The sequence below is a fragment of the Tamandua tetradactyla genome, chromosome 9 (assembly GCF_023851605.1).
Source record: "Tamandua tetradactyla isolate mTamTet1 chromosome 9, mTamTet1.pri, whole genome shotgun sequence".
In the NCBI taxonomy this organism is placed as follows: Eukaryota; Metazoa; Chordata; class Mammalia; order Pilosa; family Myrmecophagidae; genus Tamandua; species Tamandua tetradactyla.
Window position 1 is genome coordinate 91,434,162 of NC_135335.1, and position 22,999 is coordinate 91,457,160.

General features: G+C 36.8%; 1 protein-coding gene across 2 annotated transcripts in view; it reads right to left on the bottom strand.

Annotated features, from left to right (window-relative positions):
• The window catches only part of PLCXD3 (phosphatidylinositol specific phospholipase C X domain containing 3), a 152,895-nt gene that overhangs the window by 12,288 nt on the left and 117,608 nt on the right, over positions 1 to 22,999 (bottom strand). Inside the window, exon 3 of one of the 2 annotated variants that reach the window (XM_077117070.1) lies at positions 15,256 to 15,377. The exons of the other annotated variant lie outside the window; for it this stretch is intronic. Coding sequence (XP_076973185.1) covers positions 15,269 to 15,377 — 109 coding nt within the window. The 3' untranslated portion in view covers positions 15,256 to 15,268. The remainder of the gene's footprint in view (positions 1 to 15,255; positions 15,378 to 22,999) is intronic. 2 annotated transcript variants of the gene reach the window in all.

Below are 22,999 nucleotides of genomic sequence, written 5' to 3' on the forward strand. Positions count from 1 at the left end.
ATGTAAGTTGAAGAGATTATTAAATTCCCTTTGAATTTGTATATTTTTTAGTTGATTTATAAAAGGTTGACTTTGGTGTACAAAGATGGGATTATACAAGTTTTGTAATGCCATTTAAAAAATTCCCTCTGCTTTGTTATTCCTTTCTTTCATTAGATGCTGGACTTATAGCATAGATTTAGACTCTCTTTACTTTCAAGATCTCACTGACTACCAAGAGAATCATCTCACAATAAATAAAGATACAAATAAAATCATAGCACCAGTGCCAATTCTTGAACCAGACTGTTTCTATTCAAGTCTCAGCTCCACCATTTATTGTGAGCTAGTTAATTACCTTTTGTGCCTCAGTTTTGCCATCTGTAAAATAGGCATGAAAATAATGAGAGTTACATTAGCTAATATGCATAAAATGCTTAGAAGAATATCTGACTGTAAGTGTTATTGCATTGAAATCCACTTGGTGACAGCCTACACAATGCCTTTTCCTGGAAGCTTCAGAGTCTCAAAAAAAAGGACAGCAGTGGGAAATTCTGAGAACCAGGGACCAACATGCAGGCATAAGACAGTTCTGATGTGAAAATGGGTCTGCAGGGTGTCTTTTCAACTTTCACGGTTCCAATCAAAGGCAGAAGGGAGGGGTGGATGTCCTAGTGCAGTCAGGACAAGAGAGTGGCAAGGCTTTGCGGAGGGGAAAATATCCTTGGAAGGGCTTTGCTTCCTGGGCACAGGTTGTGGACAAACATCTGAATATGCTTGGCCTCACATCACAGATTCTAAATTAAGTTGGTAGCCTCAACTTGATGTATGAAGCTTCAGAGCCCCTCTCTGTAATGCAGAGCTGTCCTGAAGAAATCATCTTCAAACAGATTGCAAGATTCTTAGAATAGACATGTGCAAATCTGTAGGAATCAGAAAGCCTGCCTTCATCAAGGAAGCAACAGGGAGAGAGAGATGTAAGAGCCAGAGATTGTCTGGTGTGCTGACTCTGTGAACTGAGTTTGCAAGGATTTAAAGGAAAGCACTGCTGAGTTCTTTTGCAGGTCATATCACTGAGTTCAGTGACTCTTAGCATTCTGACCCCAACTTATTAATGCATGTCAATCTCTCACTTAGAAAGCTTCAATTACCCTCCTGTGCTTTTCAGATAAAGATAAAAATCCTTAGCTGGCCTATAGGGCTTCAACATTGGTCTCTAGTTACTCCTCCAGTTTCTCCTGTCACTCTCTCCGTCACTGAATTTTAGCCACACCATCCATTATGTTTATCTTGAACAGCATAAGCTTCCTCAGGGAACTGGGCAAATAATGTGGGATTTTTTTCTTTTTTTTTCCTACCAAAAATGCCTTACCTTCCCTGGCTGTCACTTGCCCAACTTATTCATCTTTCAGGGACAGTTTAAATATAATGTCTTCAAAACACTAATGATAATTTTAATTTATAACGATTTACATGTTTGATCAATGTGTGACTTCCCAACTAGTGTGTGAGCTCTTTGAGGACAATGACTGTTTCCTCACTCTTGTATCTCCAGTGCTGAACTTCCTGTGCATAGTAAGCATTCCATGTCTATTTGCTGAATAAATAAAAGGGGCTTCATTTGTAGAAACAAAAGATTTACTTTGAGAATAGAAGAGTACATGGTAACATAATTCATGCAAATGTTACCCAGTTTTCCTCCTGAGACTATTGCTACAGAGTTTAGTTTGTGAATTCACTGTGCTGTAACTGAATAAAATCAACTCCAAGAATTTTAAGTTCTAAATTAATCAAAAATTTTCTGCACTTGGCTGAGTTTGTTCAGATTGACCAGTCAATTTGCAAAATAACTTGCCCTGCATTATACATAAATGTATTGTACATTATACATGTGATTCTGTGATAATGATATTATGATTATATATATTTATGGTATATATATTAATATATATATCATTATAATATATATTATAGTAGTAATCATCATCATCTTGAGAAGCATAAAATTTACTAGCATTAAGTGTGTTTAATCAGATTCTTTCAATGTATTTACTTTTATCAATTCATTATGACTATTCAAGTTCAATAAGTTAGATTTAAATTTATTAGAAATCTATTATAAATCCATGTCAAATTCATAGTCAACTGTATCCATGTAGATATAATTTTGCACAAAATGCATTTTTCAATCAATTTTTGTTAGAGAAGTTTAACAGAAATATCATACATAAATATATATAAAAGACAGAGTTCCCACATATCAGCCTGTATTAACACATTGTATTAATGAAGTACATTGGTTATAATTTATGAAAGACAATTTTAATAATTGTACTAGCTGTAGTCCATTGTTTACAATAGAATCCATTGTGTTGTGCAGTCTTATGGCTTTTCTATTAATTTTTATTCTAGTAACGTGTTTATGGCCTAAAATTTCCCCTTTTACTTACCTTCACATATATATTCTACTTCTCTCTGTGTACACAGACTTATATATAAGTTTCTATAAGACTTATATCTAAATATATGTCTTTTTAGATAACTTCCTTATCTAAAGAAGAGATATCAGGTGGGCCACAGTGGCTCAGCGGCAGAGTTTTCACCTGCCATGCCAGAGACCAGGGTTCATTTCCCGGTGCCTGCCCAGCCAAAAAAAAAAAAAAAAAATCTAAAAAAACATATTTTAGATACCTTCAGATGATAACTTCTCCAAACTGTTGTACTTCTCAATTATGAATAATTGTAGATAATAAAAAGTTTCATCTTTTAGTGAATTATATTTGAATGCATTTAATTTTCAGTGAGATGTTTCTTTTATTGAGTGGAATACACTTTCCAAAATCAATTTGTTAATTTTTACAGTACTGTCTGATGCACTTGAGATAAAGATTATTATGAAAAGGTCTTAGTGCCTTTTTATTGCCTTGTCCCTATCACAGCCTCTCCCGGGAAATGGAGGCTTTGTCGATTCATTTAAAATACTGATGCCAGGACGCTCTTCCTTTGAGCAGCTGAGTTACCTATGACCAAATTATTAAAATTAAGGGTGGCTAATTTTTTTTTTTTTTGCATATTATACACTGTTTTTTTTTGGCATGGGCAGGCTCCGGGAATTAAACCCGGGTCTCCAGCATGGCAGATGAGAATTTTTTCACTGAGCCACCATTGCACCACCCAAGTGTGGCCAATTTTAAAACATGATTTTCTGCCAATCTAGTTGTTTCTGAGAGCTTTGAAAATTTCACTTGAAAATATAAAGAAAAGAAAGAGAAAACAAAAAGTTATTCTTCCTCCAAAAATTAGCATTTCATTTGCTAAAGCATACAGTGATAATAGAATCTGTGCATCTATAAGTTTAAACAATGGTGGGGGTTTCAAAATAAGGTGAGTAGGCAGATGTATCACATAAATTGCAATTCCATAAACACAAGGCTTTGCTAAGTTGGTTTCTGTTCAGGAATCAGCATATCTGATTTATAACTAATGAAAAAAGCTCATTTGAAGTATATATATATATCTATACATCTTTTCCTAAAGTTGCACTTAGAGAAAAAATTAAGTCATATGAATTACCTGCACAACAACACCCTAAGAAAAAAGTTCTGAATCTTTTCGGTGACCTGGGCTTTGCTGAACAAGAAATTAAAATCCATCTAAGTAGTCCTAAGTCCTGCATGATATACTTTGGGGACTAAATGACTATGACTATTTAGGTGTAACGTAGAAATTACTAAAAGACATGACTGAACATAGAGTTGATCTCAATGTTTCCTTCTGTGGTTGCAAAAGGAAGAAACCCCTCTTTTTTTGATCTTCCTGATTCTCAACTCAAATTAAGTTAAAACTCCATTTGTGGTTTTTATAAAGATATTTATTCAACAATATTGATAAAGCACCTATGCGCTGAATATTATTCAGTACGCTGAGGACACAATGCTGAAACAGACATAGCCTTTGCTTCCTTGTGCTCCTGATAAAGCCTAGCAGGGGAGAAAGATATTATTAATAATAATAATGAATGAGCACATCCACTGGATTGGTGTTAGGAGGCAGATTTAAGTTCTGGTCCTAACTACAGTGATGTTTTTTATTTATAATCGTACATAAATTATGCAAACTCTGGGAGTCTCAATTTTCTCTAATTGTAAAATTAGAACTAATAACACTTAAGGGTTACTATGAAGATCTCACACACATACAAGTGGTGACAGCTATGAAAGTGCCATTCAAATGTAAGGTCCAGGGTTGCTCATCATTATTGAACTGCTGCCATTAGTTCAGATGTGCTCTGGGAGTAGAAAGACATAAGAGTTGCTGTCACACCAGGAATATCGGGGCTCAGGGACTAACCAGACCTCACCCTCATACTAACTGTACCAGCTGCTTTAAGTTATCCAAGGGCAGAATTCGAAGACCTCAAGAATACCTGGGAGATATTTTACCTCATACCCATGTCAGGCAGGTTGTTAGTTTTGTTGAGTTTTATGTTGTTTATGAAGGGGTGCAGCCAAATCAGAGGGAAAGATGCCATCTGTTTCCTTTGATGATGACCAGTGCAGCCCTTTTCATTGTGGCTTGGAAGAAAACTGTTAAAAATCCACTTTCAATAAAATAAGAAACTATAAACAACAACAACAAAAAATGGCATTTAGAGTTCAGAAAATGCACTGCATCCTCGGGCTCATTGTCAGCTCTGAGCGAGTGTTTCAGAATGTCACAAACTTGCCAGGAGACAGAATGTGAGAAGTTTGCTTGGAGAAAATGTGAGCACAGTCAGCCCTTCGATGGAGGCCTCCTGGCGTGCAGGGACTACTCTTTCTGCTAATGTTCCCAGTGAATGCAGTAAGAAAAAAAGCTCTGCAAGTTCTAAACAAAGGGACCCTTTGGTATATTAATAAGATTTAGATTGCCAGAAGGCAGACAATGCGTTTCCGTTCATGGACAGAGTCTCAATATAATGGACACGTCTGCGTGGATTCAAGTCCCACTTGAGAGTCTCTTCTTCGTACTAAATAGCTCCTCACTCAGCACAAATGCTGGGGGACTTTGGGCACACAAAGCTCAGAAGCAATTTACTGTATTCAAAGCACACAGTTTCTATCTGCGAACACCTGACCTTCCTTTCTCCTCTCTTTGAAAAAGACCTTCTACTTTCAGGGAAAGAGTTGCTGCTGAACTTGTCCTGAAAGAAAATTTTACATCTGTTTTTGCTTTGAGCAAGCATTTCTAGGACTATCTGTGTTTATTCCTTGGCTCTCAACAGCTTCCAAATGAAGGGCCTTGGATTTAGGGTTATCAGAGATAATAATGGGGAAAACCACTGTGGTCATATAAGTTCCCCAAAATGCCACTTTTCTTTACTGTTGGCAGAACAATTTTATCAATTCAATTTTAGAATTGTTTACCAATTGCTTATTGGAAATTCTAATGGAATTTCACATGCTTTTAATGTAAACAATGGGGAAATAAATTATTTCCTACAAAATATACATTTATCAGGTGCTAAAGGGCTCAGTGGGGAAAGAAGTCCTTGGGGGTGAAACTTTGGTCTCCATCAATTCATACATTTGTTCATACTGACAACAAATGTTTATGAGGACCTACCATGTGGCAGTTGTTGGGGCATTTACATGGATGAATCCAGCATCGTCCCTGCCTTTACTATAAGACTAACTTCTGAAGTCTCTAAACTGCTAACAAATAGGAATTGCTTGAGTACTCTGAATAGCCTTAAGTGGAAAATGGAGACCTCCCTGAAGTCTTCTTTAGCTTCATGAACTAGATGCTGGTCTCTTTATTTGCAAACACTCCTATTCCAATGGAAATATTCCATAGACTCTCACAAATACATGAAGTCAAATAGAAACCTCTCTCTTTGGACTCATAAGTTAAATGAGCATTTATTATATTTTTATGAGCTGTCTACAATCAATATAGGGCAGTAGAAAGAACAAGAGCTTTGGAATTAGGCAGGACTTATTTAAGTTATTAATGCTGCGTATTAACCTCCCTGAGATCATTTCTTATTATATAATGAGGATAGTAATGGTATTTACATCACAGTGTTTTGTAACAATAACATAAAATGGTACAGCAAAGGTGGCATCATGTAGAGGTAAAAGTGAAGACTTTAGAGCAGACTGATTTCAAATGCTGGCACCACACTTTAGGCAAGTCACTTAATCTTTATAGTTTCAGTGTAAGAGAAGAATAAGTGTATCTAATTCTTGGATTGTGAAGATTAAATGAAATAACATGCATATGAAAGTTAAAACAGTACTTAAGACATGTTAAGAACTCAATAAATGTTAGCTGCCGCTCCTTAACATTAAGGCTTAAAATGGGTAGCACATAATAGACAATAAATAAGTACTAGTTGCCTTCATTTATCCCAGTTTCAGCTTTCTTTAAGGCATATTGTTCAGATATGTGATGAGGCTATGATGAACCCCCCAGGCACCCCTTTCTGGATGAAGGCACTCTTCCTCTCAGTTGCTGGGAGAACTGTTGGCTGTCAGCTCTCAGCTGAGTTTCTATTCAAGAATTTTCCTCAATCATAAAGAGCTTCCTCACTCAAGATCATACATAGTCCCTGGGGCAACCGACATCCAGTGACCCATCTCTGGGTAGGGGTGTATAAAGGCACTTATCTCAAGGCAGGACAACTATGAATGTCCTTCCCAGTCCCAGAGCTCCCTGCATGGTTGGCTGAGGCCTTTGTTGAGACCACTTCACAGTCCAACTTTCCTCTCTCTTCAGTCCTATTTCCTTCACTCTCCCAGAGGTGTTGATCCGTAGGGAGCACCAGGATAAACCTTCTGCACACAGATCCACATCTCAGAGCCTGTTTCTTAGGAAACCCAACTTACAAGTCTCCAATAGAGGTTGCAGGGAATTCTGTGATCAGCAAAATCTCTCCTTCACCCAAATTAGAATCAAGACTGGTCTTTGGGACTAATGAGATAGAGAAATTAACACAAGAATTCCACTTCCAAAATGTAACCAGGGTGGACCTGAGGTTGGTTTGAGAGTTCACTGGGGGGGGGGGGGGCGCTGAGAAGGATGGTCTTAGTGCAAAATGAAACTATAAAGTCATCATAAAGTCTTACCTCAGCCTTCCTCTAGGATCTCCTTTTGTATACCATTAAGCCATGTCTATTATATAGCAGACTCAGAAAATCTAAACCCACCTCTAAAGAAAATGTTTGTCACATCCACTGTCATGGGAGCTTCTCCAGTTCAAACAACCCAGCAGAACCTGGGGAGTATTTATTACATCATCTCAGCCTTTTGTGAACGGTATTTTCACAACTCCATGTCCCTGACATGTATTTTCAAAGTTAAGTGTGGTTATAGTTTCCAAATCAGATGTTCAATTTTTAAAAAGTCAAGTTAGAAATTTCGCATTACTTAGACAAAATGCTAACAGGCAGAATGAACACAAATCGAACTTAATTTGATCATAATTTCCCAGGTGCCATTGTGTTCATATGTCTGTGGGCCCATAATCAGGCATAATTATCAGGGGTGATTTCTTTGCTTTTCTGCCCTTTAATCATGACAACTGCAGGTGCAAAGGGTAGAGGAACATGTCATCTGTTCTGTAAGAGAATAATATTCATTACGCTGCTAATTTTATAATTTTCTTCTGACAGCAGTCTTACAAAGCCAGAGTCTTTTAATAGAACCAGAATGCAACATTTTAAATCAATTGGCCTGAGTTAGAAGAGTGTTTTCCTTTGTGTTATCTGTGAGTTATATCTTTGGGAAGTCATGTGGCCTGAAACTTTAAAAGATATTTGACCACTTAATAATTATTATATAAAATGGAATATTCCTAGGAACTTAGTCAAGTGAAATTAATATTGCCATGTCATATAGGCACAATATATGTATTTTAATTGTCATATATTCTCCCTCTTCCCTGTACATTTTGTTCTGTCACATTTAGAAACTTTTCGGAGAATATTAGGTTTGAAAAGCAGTGAACACATTCTCTACAAAAGTGTTCCCTAAACTGAGACCCATGGAGACTTCATGAGCTTTTAAAAGGCATTTCTAAAACAAAAAGTTTCATTGATTGAACAAGTTTGGGCAATTTTGAAGCCTCACAGTTGTTCATTATCCACATAATATATTCAGGACGTTGCAATGCCCTGAAATTAAGGTTTTTATTTCCCTGTGTATAAACTTGTGTTTCCCAAACTAATTTGGGCTGAGAACAACCCCACCACTGTCAATACACTTGCACACACTGTCACAGACACACACACACATACACTCACTTTTTATTTCTTTCCAGAAACCACCAATGGACATCTAACAGACCTAATGAGCTACAGAACACAGTTCTAGAAATATTGCTATATAGCATCCTTGTCAATGGTTCAGTTGTTGTACGTTTCAGAGACTTGGAACTTTTGCAATCTGTTGAGTGAGATCCTCCCACCTTTGGACTGCTCCACTATGAGAAGGACCCTTTCAACCACCCCTTCGTCTTACTTCAGTTCATACACAACAATTCTATTCCTCTTCAACATGATATTCTTCTAAATATTGAAATTGATTAATAACCTCTTACCTTACCATCTGCACCTCCCATTCTCCATCTTAAATATCCTCATTTCCTTTCCTTTGAATATTCCGTTTCAAACCTTCTTATTGACCTTGTCACTCTCTTTTGAATAATGCACTTTGTCTCTACTTCCTCTAAATGAGGTGCCTGGAAATTAACGCAAATTTCTAACTGGAGTGTGGCATATAGCAGAGTATTTACATCCTTATTCTGGGTACTTCTGTTCTTTTATTACAGACAAAGATTATTTTGACTATTTTTCTATTAACATTTCCCAGTCATTTTACAACAACCTTTTTTTCCTGGAATCCTTTAATAGGCTTTTCTAAAGGGAGAAGGCAGGGATGAGGGAGGGCTGGAGGAAGGGATGAAGGGAAAGCAGTTCCAATTCCAGAACAGTCGAGGGAGCTTGCTGTCTTACCCGTTCTCCTTCTTCAGCTCCTATTTTCTCTTCAAGTAGCTATAAAGCAGGTAGGAACTGGGATCCCAGCATAACTGCAAGAAAAGCCCTCAAGAATGTCGGAGGTCAGCTAGCAGCTGGAGACGAAGGGATGGGAGCAGATGAGAAATAGAGAAGCTTGAATCTGCTGGGTGGTAGCTCCAGCTGGCAAAAGCACTGGTTTTATTAAAGGATGCTAGCCATCTAAGTGAATCTCATCTGGGTTATTTTAAAGTGAAGATATCCAAAGGATACAGAGAAATGATGTAAGTAAATATATTTACTTTCAAAATTTGGATTCACAGATGCATGAGAAGAGCTGGTCATGTAAATCAACTGCCTGCCTGATTTATCTTGAACTTAAAGTTATTACCACTGGCACACAGAAGCAGAGTTGGAAGGTGATATAATGGCAATAATGTTGCGCTTCCTCAGGGCTTGAGATCACTTTAAATTTAATTAAGTCATTAATTAACTAGCTATTGATTCTAAGAGTCATTGAGCATAGAATGTGCTTTATGAAAGAGAAGCATAATTAGCAACTGTGTGTGTCTCGTTGTATTTTTAGGGAAGCTTTTGAAAATATGGTCCTAAAGAACAATTTTTACACTTTTTCTTATTTAAAATTTTCCTTCACGTTAATCTTAATGCTATAAAAGAACTCCAAAATAAAGTGAAATAAAATGCTTCCTTATAGCAGACCATTACCAGTACTGGATTATTTTAGGGGAGGCCTGAAGGAATAGCTCTTTAAAAGTTGTTACAGAATTTATCCTGGCTGGAATAGAGGCAAGATTTCTTCGAGTGCTCTGCACTTACAAATCTGGTGGAGTTAAGCTAAAGTGAATTATTTTTTGTTAGAATGATTCATTTTCTACATAAATTTCAGAAATTAAGGCACACTTCTTATATTTATGCTACTACTCATTAAAAGTAATTTAACGAGGCAGGCCATGGTGGCTCAGCAGGCAGAGTTCTCGCCTGCCATGCTAGAGACCCGGGTTCAGTTCCCGGTACCTGCCCATGCCAAAAAAATAAAATAATAAAATAAAATAAAAAATAAAAAGAGTAATTTAACAGGTATTTGTGTAAATGTGTAACCTTGTTAATTCAGAAAGACCAACACCAATACTTAGATAATGAGATTATAGGAGTGAAATCAAGATACAGGCAATATAAGAATTAACACCTTTATCTTAATATTTAGGGAATTTCCTGCTATTTCATAGTAAGAACAGCTTACATCCTGGTTTTATGATGGATATGTAATACTGAGGTTGTATGCTTTCATTGTGAAAGCCCAGAAGTGAAGTTAGATCTGAGAAGAGAAGCCCAACCTAATGAAGAAAATAGCACTTGGAAAGAAGTGGATAGGTAAGAAAATTCGAGATCGAAAGCTATTTTCATTTGTTGACACTGCTAGAATGCATTATACCAGAAATGGAATGGCTTTTGAAAAGGAAGTTTATTAAGATGCAGATTTACAGTTCTAAGGCCATGGAAGTATCCAAACTAGTGCATCCACAGAAAGATATCTTAACTCCAAAGGAAGGGTGAATGATGTTCATGGTTTCTTTCTCAGCTGGGAAGGCACTGAGATGTCTGCTAGCTTTCTCTACTGGCTTCTCCTTGGTTTGGTCTTCAAAAGACTCCCGAGAAGCATTTTCCTTCTGCATCTCCAAAGATCTCTGGCTGTGTGGGCTCTATCATACTAAAACTTTTCCAAAATGGTTCCCTCTTAAAGGGCTCCAGTAAGCAATCCCACCTTGAATGGGAGGAGATGCATCTCCATGGAAACCATCTAATCAAAAGTTACTTCCCACAATTGGGTGGGCCACATCTCCATGGAAAAAAAAAGATCCCACCCAGCAATATTGAATGGGGATTAAAGAGCATGGCTTTTCTGGGGTACACAACAGTTTCAAGCCAGCACAAAAAGGACTATTTGTACATTTATATGATAGAAAGGAAAAATGAAGATTATCTATCTGATGGCTATGAACTTCATGGACATGGCAATTGCTATCAGCTGAAGCAATCAGGGAGGGCTTCCTGAAGGAAGCATCATATGAATTGGTACTTTGAAACCATGAAAGATTTGAAGCATTAAAGGGAAAGAAAAGATCTGGAGATTAATCATAATTGAGTTTCCAAAGGAAAAGGAAAGTGTTGTGTGGGCAGCAACAGTTAATTAACTCATGCACAGGGTTTGTGTTGGTGAGTGGTTGGAAATAAAGCTTCATAGGTAAGGTTGGGCTGCTCCTTGAAGATCTTGAATTCCAAGACTTGAAGACTTGCTTTGCAGGGAAATCATGATCAGTCATCAACCATGGCACCCCCAGGAGAAAGGGATTCACTACAATGGAGAGTAGCAGTCTCATTGAAATAGGGGGGATAAATAAGGTGATGATAAATGGAGTTTTGACAAAGGTGGAAGAGGGGAGTCACGAAAAATAAGAAGACTTTCAGAGAGTTGAAGAATGTATATTCTCTGTAGATTATAATAATATCTTTCCTTGAATGTATATAGGATCTTTAAAGGTAGGACTGCATGACTCATACCTATCACACATGTATTTCTACAGCTGTGTGTTCCAAAAGAGTAGCTCCAAGTCACATGAGCACCTGAAATGTGGCAGGTCCAAATCGAGGAGTACTGTAGGTGTAAAATAACACACGTGGTTTTGAAGATGTAATATGAAAAAGAGAATGTGAAATGTGCATTAATCTTTTTTATATTGATTGTATATTGAAATGATAATATTTTAGTGATGAGTTAAATATATGTTATTAAATTAATTTCACCTGTTCGTACTTTTTAAAAATTTGGGCTACTAGAACTTTTACACATTTATGTGGCTCACATAGGAACACTGCTCTAGAGAGACATAATCAGTGACGTTCCCTTGATTAATCATAAGAAATGCTGGCCGAAGAGCATTTTTTTGGGCCAGTGGAGCCTTCTGATGGGCACATGGAGAGCTGTTGAAAATTTAGGAGCAAGTCTATATATTATTTTCTGGAATCTAAATTATCTTCCACAGTTTTATAGAACCACCCCAAGGTTTCATGAATTCCATACCTCTATACAGAGGCTGCTGTCCTTGGTCCTTCTTGCAGCAGTACCTCTGTGAGGTGATTAAGAAGCAGTTTCCTTCAGGGAATGAGGTGACCAGTATTCACCACAGTTTGCTTTATGTCAGCATATTTGCTTATAACCGAATTTTGAATCTGAATGCACCTGGTGTCCCTGATATTATAAATGACATAATCAAATAAGTAATAACATGAAATATAAAAATTACTCTAGAGGTAACACATTTGTTTCATCAATAAGCCAAAAGTATAAATGTGTTCTTCTCCAGCTTCTCTGCTAGAAACCAGAAGAAAAAAAACATGTTTTTAATCCTGTGTATTATTTACAACTGTGGGCTAAAAGTTTTCCTTTCAAATCATGAGAGTTTAAATTTGAAAAGAAACATGCAAAGGGAAATCGAAGGGGATCTGGGCTGTGGCACTAAGTGGTGGTGTTATCTCTCACAATCACACCAGCCTGTGGCTTATTGATTTACTAGTCCTGCCTCCAGGAAAAGACCAAGCCTGGGGAAGAAACTTCTCCCAAGATAGTGAAAGGCTCTGATAGGCAACTGTTTCAGAAAGATAGAACTATTTTCCAGTGAAAGAATTACTGAATATGTATCAACTAAAAGTTGGAATTAGCAAGGAAAAACCCAAAGAATATTCCTGCTAATTTTCTTAAAAATTCATGCCCCAGTGGAAGCCATGAAGCAGGAATTATTTGAAAGTGTCTTCAAATTTGCAATCTTCTTAGCTACAAATTAGAGAATACATCTTATACTGGTTTTATTTCTGGTATTCAATTCCATTTTAAGGGATTAAAAGGTTTGGGTATTAAAAACCACAAATAGGAATCTTGCTAATATCCTAGCAAAATAAGGCATTGTGGATAAGTTTATAAGATGTTGCTGATAAAATGATTGCCACTTTGAAAGTCACTCTTACTATTTCTGATGGTAAATAAAGGTTTATAATGCTCATTTACATTTCTTAGCTACTTCACACAATGGCATTTAGTGGAATTTAGTGGTACATTAAGAGGTACAATATTGACTTCAGAATTATTAATCCAGTTTTTCCACTAACAGGTGACCCATGGAAGACAATGCCACCAATCTCTGCACTGTTATGTTAACATTCAGAATGGACAGCTTCCTTCCTGACCACACAAAGTCATTCTTGAAACCAAGACTGTGACCCTATTTTGAACTATGACTGTGCAAAAAGGAAGATGGAAATAACATCAATCTACCTCAGGGTTATTGTGAAGCTCAGATAGATTTGTGACTATGAAAGCCCTTGAAAATTGCAACGTGCTCTACAAATTTAAGATGTTCCAATTAAATAAATTATTTGGAATTAAGTACATTGAGAGGTCTACTGGCCTTTGGCTGAACTTTTCATTTGTAAATGGGTTGGATTGGCACTGGGTTTGCAAAGTTTGTTCACCCAACTTAACTTGGCCATGCATCTTTCCTCTTACCTTTTTTTAAATATATATATATGTAAGAATAACCTTCAGGATAAGCTCTTGACTCTGTTTGAAATCTCTCAGCCACTGACAATTTATTTTGTCTCATTTCTCTCTTCCACCTTTCGGTCTAGAAGGTTTTCTCAATCCCCTAATGCTGAGTCCAGCTCATTCTAGGATTTCTGTCCCATGTTGCCAGGGAGGTTTATACTTCTGGGAGCCATGTCCCATGTAGAGAAGGGAAGGACAGTGAGTTTGCTTGCCATGTTGGCTGAGAGATGGTCATAAAAGGTAGTGGGGAATTATTGAAGGTAATGGTAGAAAAGAGCTTCTATCACTCTTTCTTCTCACATTTTTTAGAATCTCCCATGATGCTAATCTCAAGAAACTTGACTCTGAAATAAAGTTGGAGCCAAATACTTACAATATACCTGTAGGTAATAAACTGAGAGTCCAGCACACTGCTTAGAGATCAGACAACTCAATCGGGTTGCAAAGGAATGAACTCTGAGCCCTGTTTTCTTGTTCTAGAGAGAGAGCAGTCCACCATACCCTTCCACCACTTTGGAGTTTTTACCGTCCACAAGGAAGTTTTTTTTCCAACTGTGCTAATAAATGATACTTGACCAGGGTCTGAAGTCTAGTGCGCTTACCTTGGTTTCAAGAATAAGTCTGGGTAGCCAGGAAGGGATCTTCTCATTTTGGAAATAAGCACAGCCTCATGCAGATATGATTTTGAGGGTATTGTCTCTCATGTGGAGATTCCATATGGCCTTTAAATGACCGGATCATGGTAACATCAACTCAAGCAGGATATCCATTTAATACATGAATCCGTCTTGTAATAATGTCATAGTTTCATTTGGTTCTATGAAACAGGCACTCTGCTAGGCATTGGAGGCACTGTCCTAGGTATTGAAGAGTGTGCTCAGAAGAATATAAGAAAATGAAACATTCAAGCTTCTAGTTGAAATCAGAAAATCTGAACATACACTCAAGCTATGGCCCTGTTTTCATCAGCTGTGCAGCAGTTAGGTGTGACTGAGTCTGCTCTCCAAACTCCCTGACAATGGTACAGAAAATGTGGGCCCCCAGGCAGTTGAGCCAAATAACAGTTTGATGATTAAGATGAAGCTTTTATGAACTGAATCTGCTTGGCTATACAAAGCTGTGCAGCTAAGTACCATCTACACTAAAATAAGATGTCCAGAGTGCTTTGAAATGTAACTGTTGCCTGCTGCAAGATCTTATTTTCTATCTTGGTTGAATCTACTAATATCCAAAAGCAATTGTTATAGGAACATTTTTCAGAACAGAAGAAAACCCCCATGTGAAGCATAAATATTAATATGTTAATAAAAAGGGGGAGCTGATTCATTCCAAATTTCAAATATATAAGAATTTGTAGCATACTTAGTTGTTTTGTTAAGCAGAAGTGTGTGCTTTATGTATAGAAGAACATGAGTAATGGTGCCTTTTCTTTTCTTCTAATATTTTGTCTAAATAGGTGTGATGGTTAGGTTCAGACGTCAGCTTAGCCAGGTGATAATGCCCCGTGGACTTAAATCATCAGCATGTGAAATTCATCTATGGCTGATTACATCTGTGATTGGGGGAGGTGGGGGAGTGCCTTCCACAATAGGTAACATTTAATTTAGTTAGCTTCAGGGTTAAAAGAGAGAGATGGGAAGAGGGTTCACCAGCTCAGCATACCTCATCTCAGCACTCAGAGCTCAGATCCAGAAGTCTGGAGATGCAGAAAGGAATTACCCCGGGAAAAGCCGTTTGAACCCAGAAGCCAGGAGAGAAGGCCAGCAGTCATGCTGTGTGCCTTCCTGTGTGACACATAAACGCAGATGAAATCTAGCTGCCTAGCCTCTGAAGAACTATAAATTTGTAACTAATACAAATTCTTAAAGTCAATCCATCTTTGATGTGTTGCTTTCTTGCACCTTTTAGCAAACTAAAACCATAGGTTAAAAAACAAGAATAATAAGTAGGTTTGGGAGGTCTGCATGCTCTTAAAACTGGAGAATTGGCAACTTCAGAAATCTATATTTGTCTGGATATGAATATAGATTTTCTTTTCATCAGAAACAAATGAAAGTTTAATGAGAAATAATTAATTAGCATTAATGCCACTGTGCTGTTACAGCACTGTAGGATCTAGAGACACAAACTCATCTCCACCTTTTCCCACTTACTGAGCTTCTAAGTGCACAGGGAAATTGGACTAAAGAAATTAAAACCATGTTCTTTTCTTTCAAATGGAGGGACATTCCTTCCTTACGTGGTCTGAAGATTTTTATGTTGGCTTGAAATCTAGTTGTTTTGCTCCAAATTTCCTTTAGATGGACAAGAAAAAATAAAAGTCAGTCCAAAGCCAAATCAAAACAATTCCAGGTGTCCAATGAATACTTTAAAATTGTATTACTTTTAGGCAAAATGATAATTAAGTCTGTTTACACGTATAGTAAGTTCCTTCTTTTTGACTAAAACAACTTGTCAATTTGGTTTTAAAGTAAGTCAAGATTTCTAATCCCAGTAGGTATTTTCACATTGCACTATCATTAAAAAAAATCACTAAACTCTGTATTTATAGCCTGAGTATTAGACTCAAATAATTTAAAACTATAACACAATGTCTAGACTGAAAACAAATTTAGTCACAATGAAAATCCAATATACTTAAATCTGGAGAAAATAAGAAATGGCATCAGCTTGCAGTGAATTCTGACGTTTTTCTGATCTTAATGAAAATGTTTTTCAGTGTCAAGCACAGTCATATTAAAACATTTCCCTCTAAAGCCCAAGTATATATTTGCTATATGCAAGACAAACATTTCCATGAATTTCGTTATTTACTTGCCCAAGCTGAATTGGCTGGTTCGTTTGTTTGAAAAGAAAAATTCTTCTTTACACTGCAGGCATTTATTTCAATTTCAGATAAGCAAGAAAAAACTGTATTGCTTTTCTTACCATCTCGTTTTTGTTCTAAGTTCAAATGGCATCTATGATTCTCCATTCGCCACAAAACATTATTTTGGACTGAAGAAATACTCTTCCTAAATTGATGTTCTAAGTTAATGGACATGTTTAGGAAGAATGATTTTAGATGGACTTCTAAAACATGAATAATAAATTGGTCATAAATGGCAAGCATCAAGCTGGCATTTAGAATCATCTCTATAAACACAGGATAGGAGAAGGCAAAAGATAGACTGCCCAATATTTTACTGACATATTGGTCCAAAAGACTAAGCACGGTGACAACCATCTAGAAATCAATTTATTTTTAGAAAGAGCAGACTCCATAATTAAGGTTTCGGATTTCTTCAGTTCTTATTCAGATACAAGGTAGGACTTCATACTTATTTTTTCAGTTTCCTTTTCCTCAGCAAAGTGAAATTCTGAACCCCAAATGATCAAATCACCAAATGAAGAAATAATATTTGAATCTAAAGTAGAAAATTCATTTCCGTGTTGACACTTAAAGACAATTTACTCTTATAACTTTATATATTTTAATTCATTATGTTGTCTCAAAATTGCTTTAGATAAGAAATGTATAAATGGAACTTAAGCCTGTGGCTCACATCAATTAACAGAAGGTATTTATATATAAGAAATTAACTGAGTACTAAAAATTAGAATTCCTGGAAAATACTCAACTCAAACCTGCAACATAAGTTGAATATCATTTAAGAAAAGTTTCTTGATTCATATAGAGTAAATGATGTTTTAAAAATATTAAGTCTGTTTTATTTTATGTAATTAAAAATCACATTTATTTTGTATTAAGCTATTATAGTGGGTCATTCAGTCATTCATTCATGTAATAAATACATATTACCTATTGGGGATCCAGGCCCTGGGGAGTTAGTGGTGAATAAAGCTAGATAATTCCTTGCCCTCACAGGGCTCACAATATAGTGGGGTTTGGAGGGGGCAGAGTGATCCAAAAAATAAAAGTGTAATTACAAACTATAGTGAGAAATATGAAAGGAAGCTAAATCATTATATGAGAGCCCATAATGGGATGAAAACCTAATTAGGGTAGTCAGGATACTAACTCGGGGTTTTCTTTTTAAAAGTCCAAATAGTAATTGGTGAAGTCAAACATGAGTTTTGTCCTAAAATGCAATAATCTCAGCATGGGTTTTCTTTGAGAGTCTCCAAATTACATCTCTGGCTAAAATGAACACAAGACAAAAAGAACTTGACAGCAAGAATGGAGCTCAGAGAGCTTCTCACCCAACCTTTTTGGATAGATGTGGAAACTAAGTCTGAGGGAGTGTGAATAACTTGTCAGTGTATTGTTTTCATTCAATGGCAGAGATAAAACTGAGACTTATGCTAAAATCCTGTCCATGTACACCCCTCTCTTCCAAATACCACTTCTAGATGTGGTTAATCTAATGCTGTCTACTGTGATTAAATGAGGAAGTAATTGGAAAAGCAATATGATAAGAAAGCCCGGAGAATATTTATGAGGTTTCAATTGTTTTCTAAATACAACTTGTCATCCAAAGCTTTAGGAACTGGTAAATGAAAAACAAATAAACAAACACAATGGTGTATGCATTCAGCCAAGAATCTTGCTGAATTTCCAAACAATTATTTACCATGTTCCATCCTTTACCCCAAACTGTATATATTCAAGTTGATTAAACCATTAACTTTTATAGTTGTTGACTCTTTTCTTTAATCAAAACTGAATTTAATTCATGGTCAACTCCATATGTAATTTTTGATAAGCACTTATTTGACTCTATCCAAATGGATATCTTTGAAGAAATGCCTCAGCACAGTAAAAAGGATTTTTTTAACTTATTAAAATGAATCGTGATCCAATAATGGCACAGCCTGCCAATCAGTAGAGTTGGTCTGCTCTGGACATTTATTAGATCAATTTCATAGGTCATTAGCAACCTCTACTCCAAGGGGGAAAAAAAAGATATCTCCTTTTAACTCTTACAGTATATTACACCTATTTATATTACCTTATTTATCACACTACCCTGCAACAATTTATTGCTATGTCAGTCTTTCTCATCGGACTTTGAGGTCCTAAAGGCAGGAAGCATGCCCTACCCAGGGTACGAATCCCAGGGTCCAGCATAGAGCCTTGACATAGTGCCTACAGCTGTTCTTGATTATATAATGGCTATGAGCAGAGGATATGGGAGACCTATTCAATCTCATCCTGGTTTCAGCTTTAGTATCTTCTGTGATGTTTTTGTTCTGAGTTGCATTTGTCCAATCTTTCCACACTCTAATTCCTGATTAAGTGAGGGTATTCTTGCTCAAAGAATCACCTAATAGGGGTAGGAAAGAAAACACTGAGGGAGGAAAAAACAAAAGAGCCAAAAAGCGGGTAATTGGTCCATGAACAGAGTTGGCTGGTCTTAGCATTCTTTCCTGCCCTAATAATAATCTCTGTTGTTGCCTCCACTCTTTCAAGGATGGTGGGCATATAAGGCTTATCTTGCATATATGACTTAGGGCTCCTCCAAAGTACTAAGTGAAAATAGTTTGTAGATTTTTTTAGAGATATCCTCTGGAGGTTCTAGTGAGTATTTGGAGAAACAAATACTTTTTCTAAATGATTACTTAACACTTCATGGGATTCTTTATTGTAAAATCCTTATCAACATGTGAGGTAAGTTAATAGTATTAGCCTCTTTTCCTATTATGAATTAAGAGAGTGGTTATTCCGGATGCTATTTGTGAAACAAAGGCATGGTTGCTTGTGTGATATTATGGTCAAATAGAGGCTCCAAATAGACCCAGATGTACCATCATCTTAAAATAGAGATGAGATAATATTTAGGCAAAGGGTAGGAGGATGAGAAGTAATCACAGAATAGCTGAGAATTCCTGTGAGGAACTCATTTTTTGTATCTTTGTACTGCATCTGGTATCACAAGAATGAGAACAGGGTTTTGAGTTGGTGTGGAAAATTGGAAAAAAATCCAGCAATTCCTGGTAGCCTTTTGCAGTGTCATTATCCATTGCTATAGCATAACTAGTTAATTAACAAGATGAATGCCTTTTGCAAATATATGCCAAAGGGTCTTACAACTCTGAAAACAGATTTTTTTCCCCCTAGAAATGTCATCACATCATATGAAATAGTTAAAAAAATAGGGAGAATTACTGGAGTTTTTCATTTTGCTACATTTTAGAGACATGTACTTAAACAGCAAAAGCACTGGACCAGATATGATGTAAAATAAATTTGATGTTTGACAGTTGCTAAAATGCACATGTACTATGTACAAAGGCATCAGGAGAGATCAAGGAATGCAGTCGACCCTTCCATCCCTAGCAGAGAAGAAGCGAGACTTTTGAACTGCCTGGGAATGAGAACAAGCGATTACTTTCAGAGCAAGTATAAAAATACTGTGCTCTGAAAAGTCTGCCAAAAGTGGTAGAGTCAAATAATAATCACATATCTATGTCCTTGCTCCTATTATTCAGTTGCTGGATCAAAACATATAATTCAGAATACTTAGATAATTATAGTGGGATTTGTTATTTTATCTATGATTTATTGACAATATTCATCAACAGTAATGACTGTTAGTGCAAAAGTTTTAAAAAGATTCCAGATACCTTTATTTTATCAATTTTGCATATGCAAAGTGAAGATGCCTAGTTTTATACGGTCGTTATGTAATGGTCAGAAAACTGTTATTGAGTTTATTCTCCTGTTTTCAAGACAACATTTATTTTTTCAAAGGATAACTGGGCCCACTAGAAGCTGTTAGGATACAAACATGGCTTTGGGAACAAAAGGGCAATCAGAAGTTCAATGTGTTATGTCAGGATGAAAAACTGTCATTTTGATCAGCAAGTAGCTCTTAGGGAGAATTGCAACTCTCAGGGAAATGACTTCTCTCAAATTCAGAGGAGTTAAGTGCTCTTGTTGGGAAAGAATGGAGTTGTTGGTTTTTTGTTTTAGCTTTTTGTTATACTAAATCCTGCCACAGACTGTTAAAAGTACATTGTCCTGGGCGGGCCGCGGTGGCTCAGCGGGCAAAGTGCTTGCCTGCTATGCCGGAGGACCTCGGTTCGATTCCCGGCCCCAGCCCATGTAACAAAAACAAAGAAACAAAATACAATAAAACAAGAGAGATGTTTCCCTTTCTTCCTTCCTTCCTTCCTTCTATCCTTCCTTCCTTCTCTCTGTCTTTCCTTTAAAAAAAAAAAAAAAAAAAAAAAAGTACATTGTCCTCAAGAGGTTAAAAATTCCTTTAAACTATAGCCTTCAGCAGCTGGAGTACATCTCATCTCACAGGGGTGGAGGTCAGGGGTGGAGAGATGGCTGGAGGTGAAGGATTGTCATAGCATATGAAGCATCCCACACTTTCTCCAAAGAAATGGTCCAAGGATTTAAAGCACCAGTTCTTATATTTGCTGTATATTGGAGGAGATTCAGATTCAAAAAAAGTACTAAACAAATTGGTGTTATTTCTGCACAATCACATTTTTTCAGCGTCTATAAACCATCCTGCTGTTACAGGGAACTCTTCCCTTACTGTACTTACTGCTATGGCCTTACTTAATGTGAACTCCCAAGGCAAAGTTACAGGATGTCCCAGTAAATGTGTAGTTGCTGTTTTTCCTTATTGTCGTTGCCTTTATTTAGTGCTCTGTACCTCTTTATTGCAGGGAACTATTCCCAACTTTACACTGCTCACTTGTGCTAATATCTGAGTGCAGCTGACACTACAATGACTAAAATTGATGAAGACCCCATTCAGACTTCCCATTGCTCCCACTCCACTGTCTCCTGTGTCACAAAGTCCCACATCCTGCACAGAGCTCCTGCAAGCCCAAGTTCTAAAAGTAATTCCACTCAGAACGGTTTTAACTTCAGGGTAACAAGCAGCCTGCCAAGCTGAATCATTCTCCTTCAGGCTATCTGTGGCATCTTTTCTTCTTTGTGTAGATTTGTCGTAAACTTCGGTAAACATGAAGGGTAGTCTGTTTTTTTTTCACTTTCACAACAAAGCCTAAATAAATTTTACACATTGATCAAAAGTTGGTCCCTCACCACGCAGGTTGGCAGCATGCTGTTTGAGTACCCTTGTCCTCAGCCTTAATAATTAAGCAAGGCTCTCTCTCCTTCCCCCACTTCTCTTTAAGAGCCAATTATTTTATTCTTGTAGGTTTTCCTCTCTGTACACTCATTGAAAATGAATGAGGAGTGTTTAATTTCAGCCAAGTGTGCAATAAACCTCACTAGGAGAAGCTAGGACTCTGCTAGAGGCCTCACCCCCTTACCCATGACCACTCCAGTCCCCAACTCTCTGTGATGCTCTTTCTCTTCACTTGCTCTTTTTCGCCAACTTTTCCTTTTTCTCCACTTGAAGCTGGAAGAATAGGGGAAATAATCTTAGGATATTAGGCCCTATCTTCATTGTGTAGAGGATACTATGAGTTTTCAAGGAGTTTTATCTTTTTTCTTAGAGAATTTTTTTCTTAGATACATTCCATTAGAAGGATTATGTCAAAGCATGAGAGAACTGGCTAATTGAATACAAATTTCGAATTTCTTAAATCATAATTAAAGGACTACAACATGGATAATCCAGCATATAACATGAATCAGAAAAATCAGGTACAAAGGTAACAATCCTGCCCTTTTGGGCAGGGTCAAGAAAATTTTTGAAGGCACAAGTGTGAGAAAAGTCCCACAGAGTTTTATGAAGTAGAGTATTCATGAACAAATATAATTTTTCCCAGGATATTATCTCAAAGTCTGATAAATACATTGTGAAAAGAAATTAAAACCTCTTATTTGCTCTTTAACTTCCTTTTTAGATCTTGGTTGACCTTTTTTTAAATTTGGGACTGGCCATGTAAGTTCACTTTTTTAAACCTAGTTTTGACAACTTATGCTTTTAACACCACCTTGAAGTGAAAAGCTCCTAAAAGATATGATTCCTGCTCTTACATTGGGAAAAACTCACCAAACTCTATAATATTCTTTGTGGCATGGATGGGAGCACTATTAAATCAGGCAGTGATATATTCTATAAATTACTAAAGAAATTCCAAACTCTCAGAACAAATTTTTTTTTGGCACAAACTTCCTCTAAACTTTGGATTTCTTGGATTTTTAAGAAAAAAAAAAATCATCATCAATCCCCTGACTCACTAAGTCCCTTGGATATGTGCTTTCATTGGCCATGAAAAATTTAGCATCCCCCCACTGCCCCAGCTCATCATTTTATATCAGTGTGACTTATTATTATCACACTAATATCCTAGCTCCATTGGAGTATAGCTTTAGGCTAGAAAGGGCCCTGTTTCATTTTATCCATCACTGTATTTCCAGAACCTGGCATAGATTCTGGTCACATGGTAGACTTACTGTGCTTCCAAGGGGAGTGAAGCTCTCACCTTGCTGAGAACAATCAGGATATCTCAGTGATAAGAGGAGACA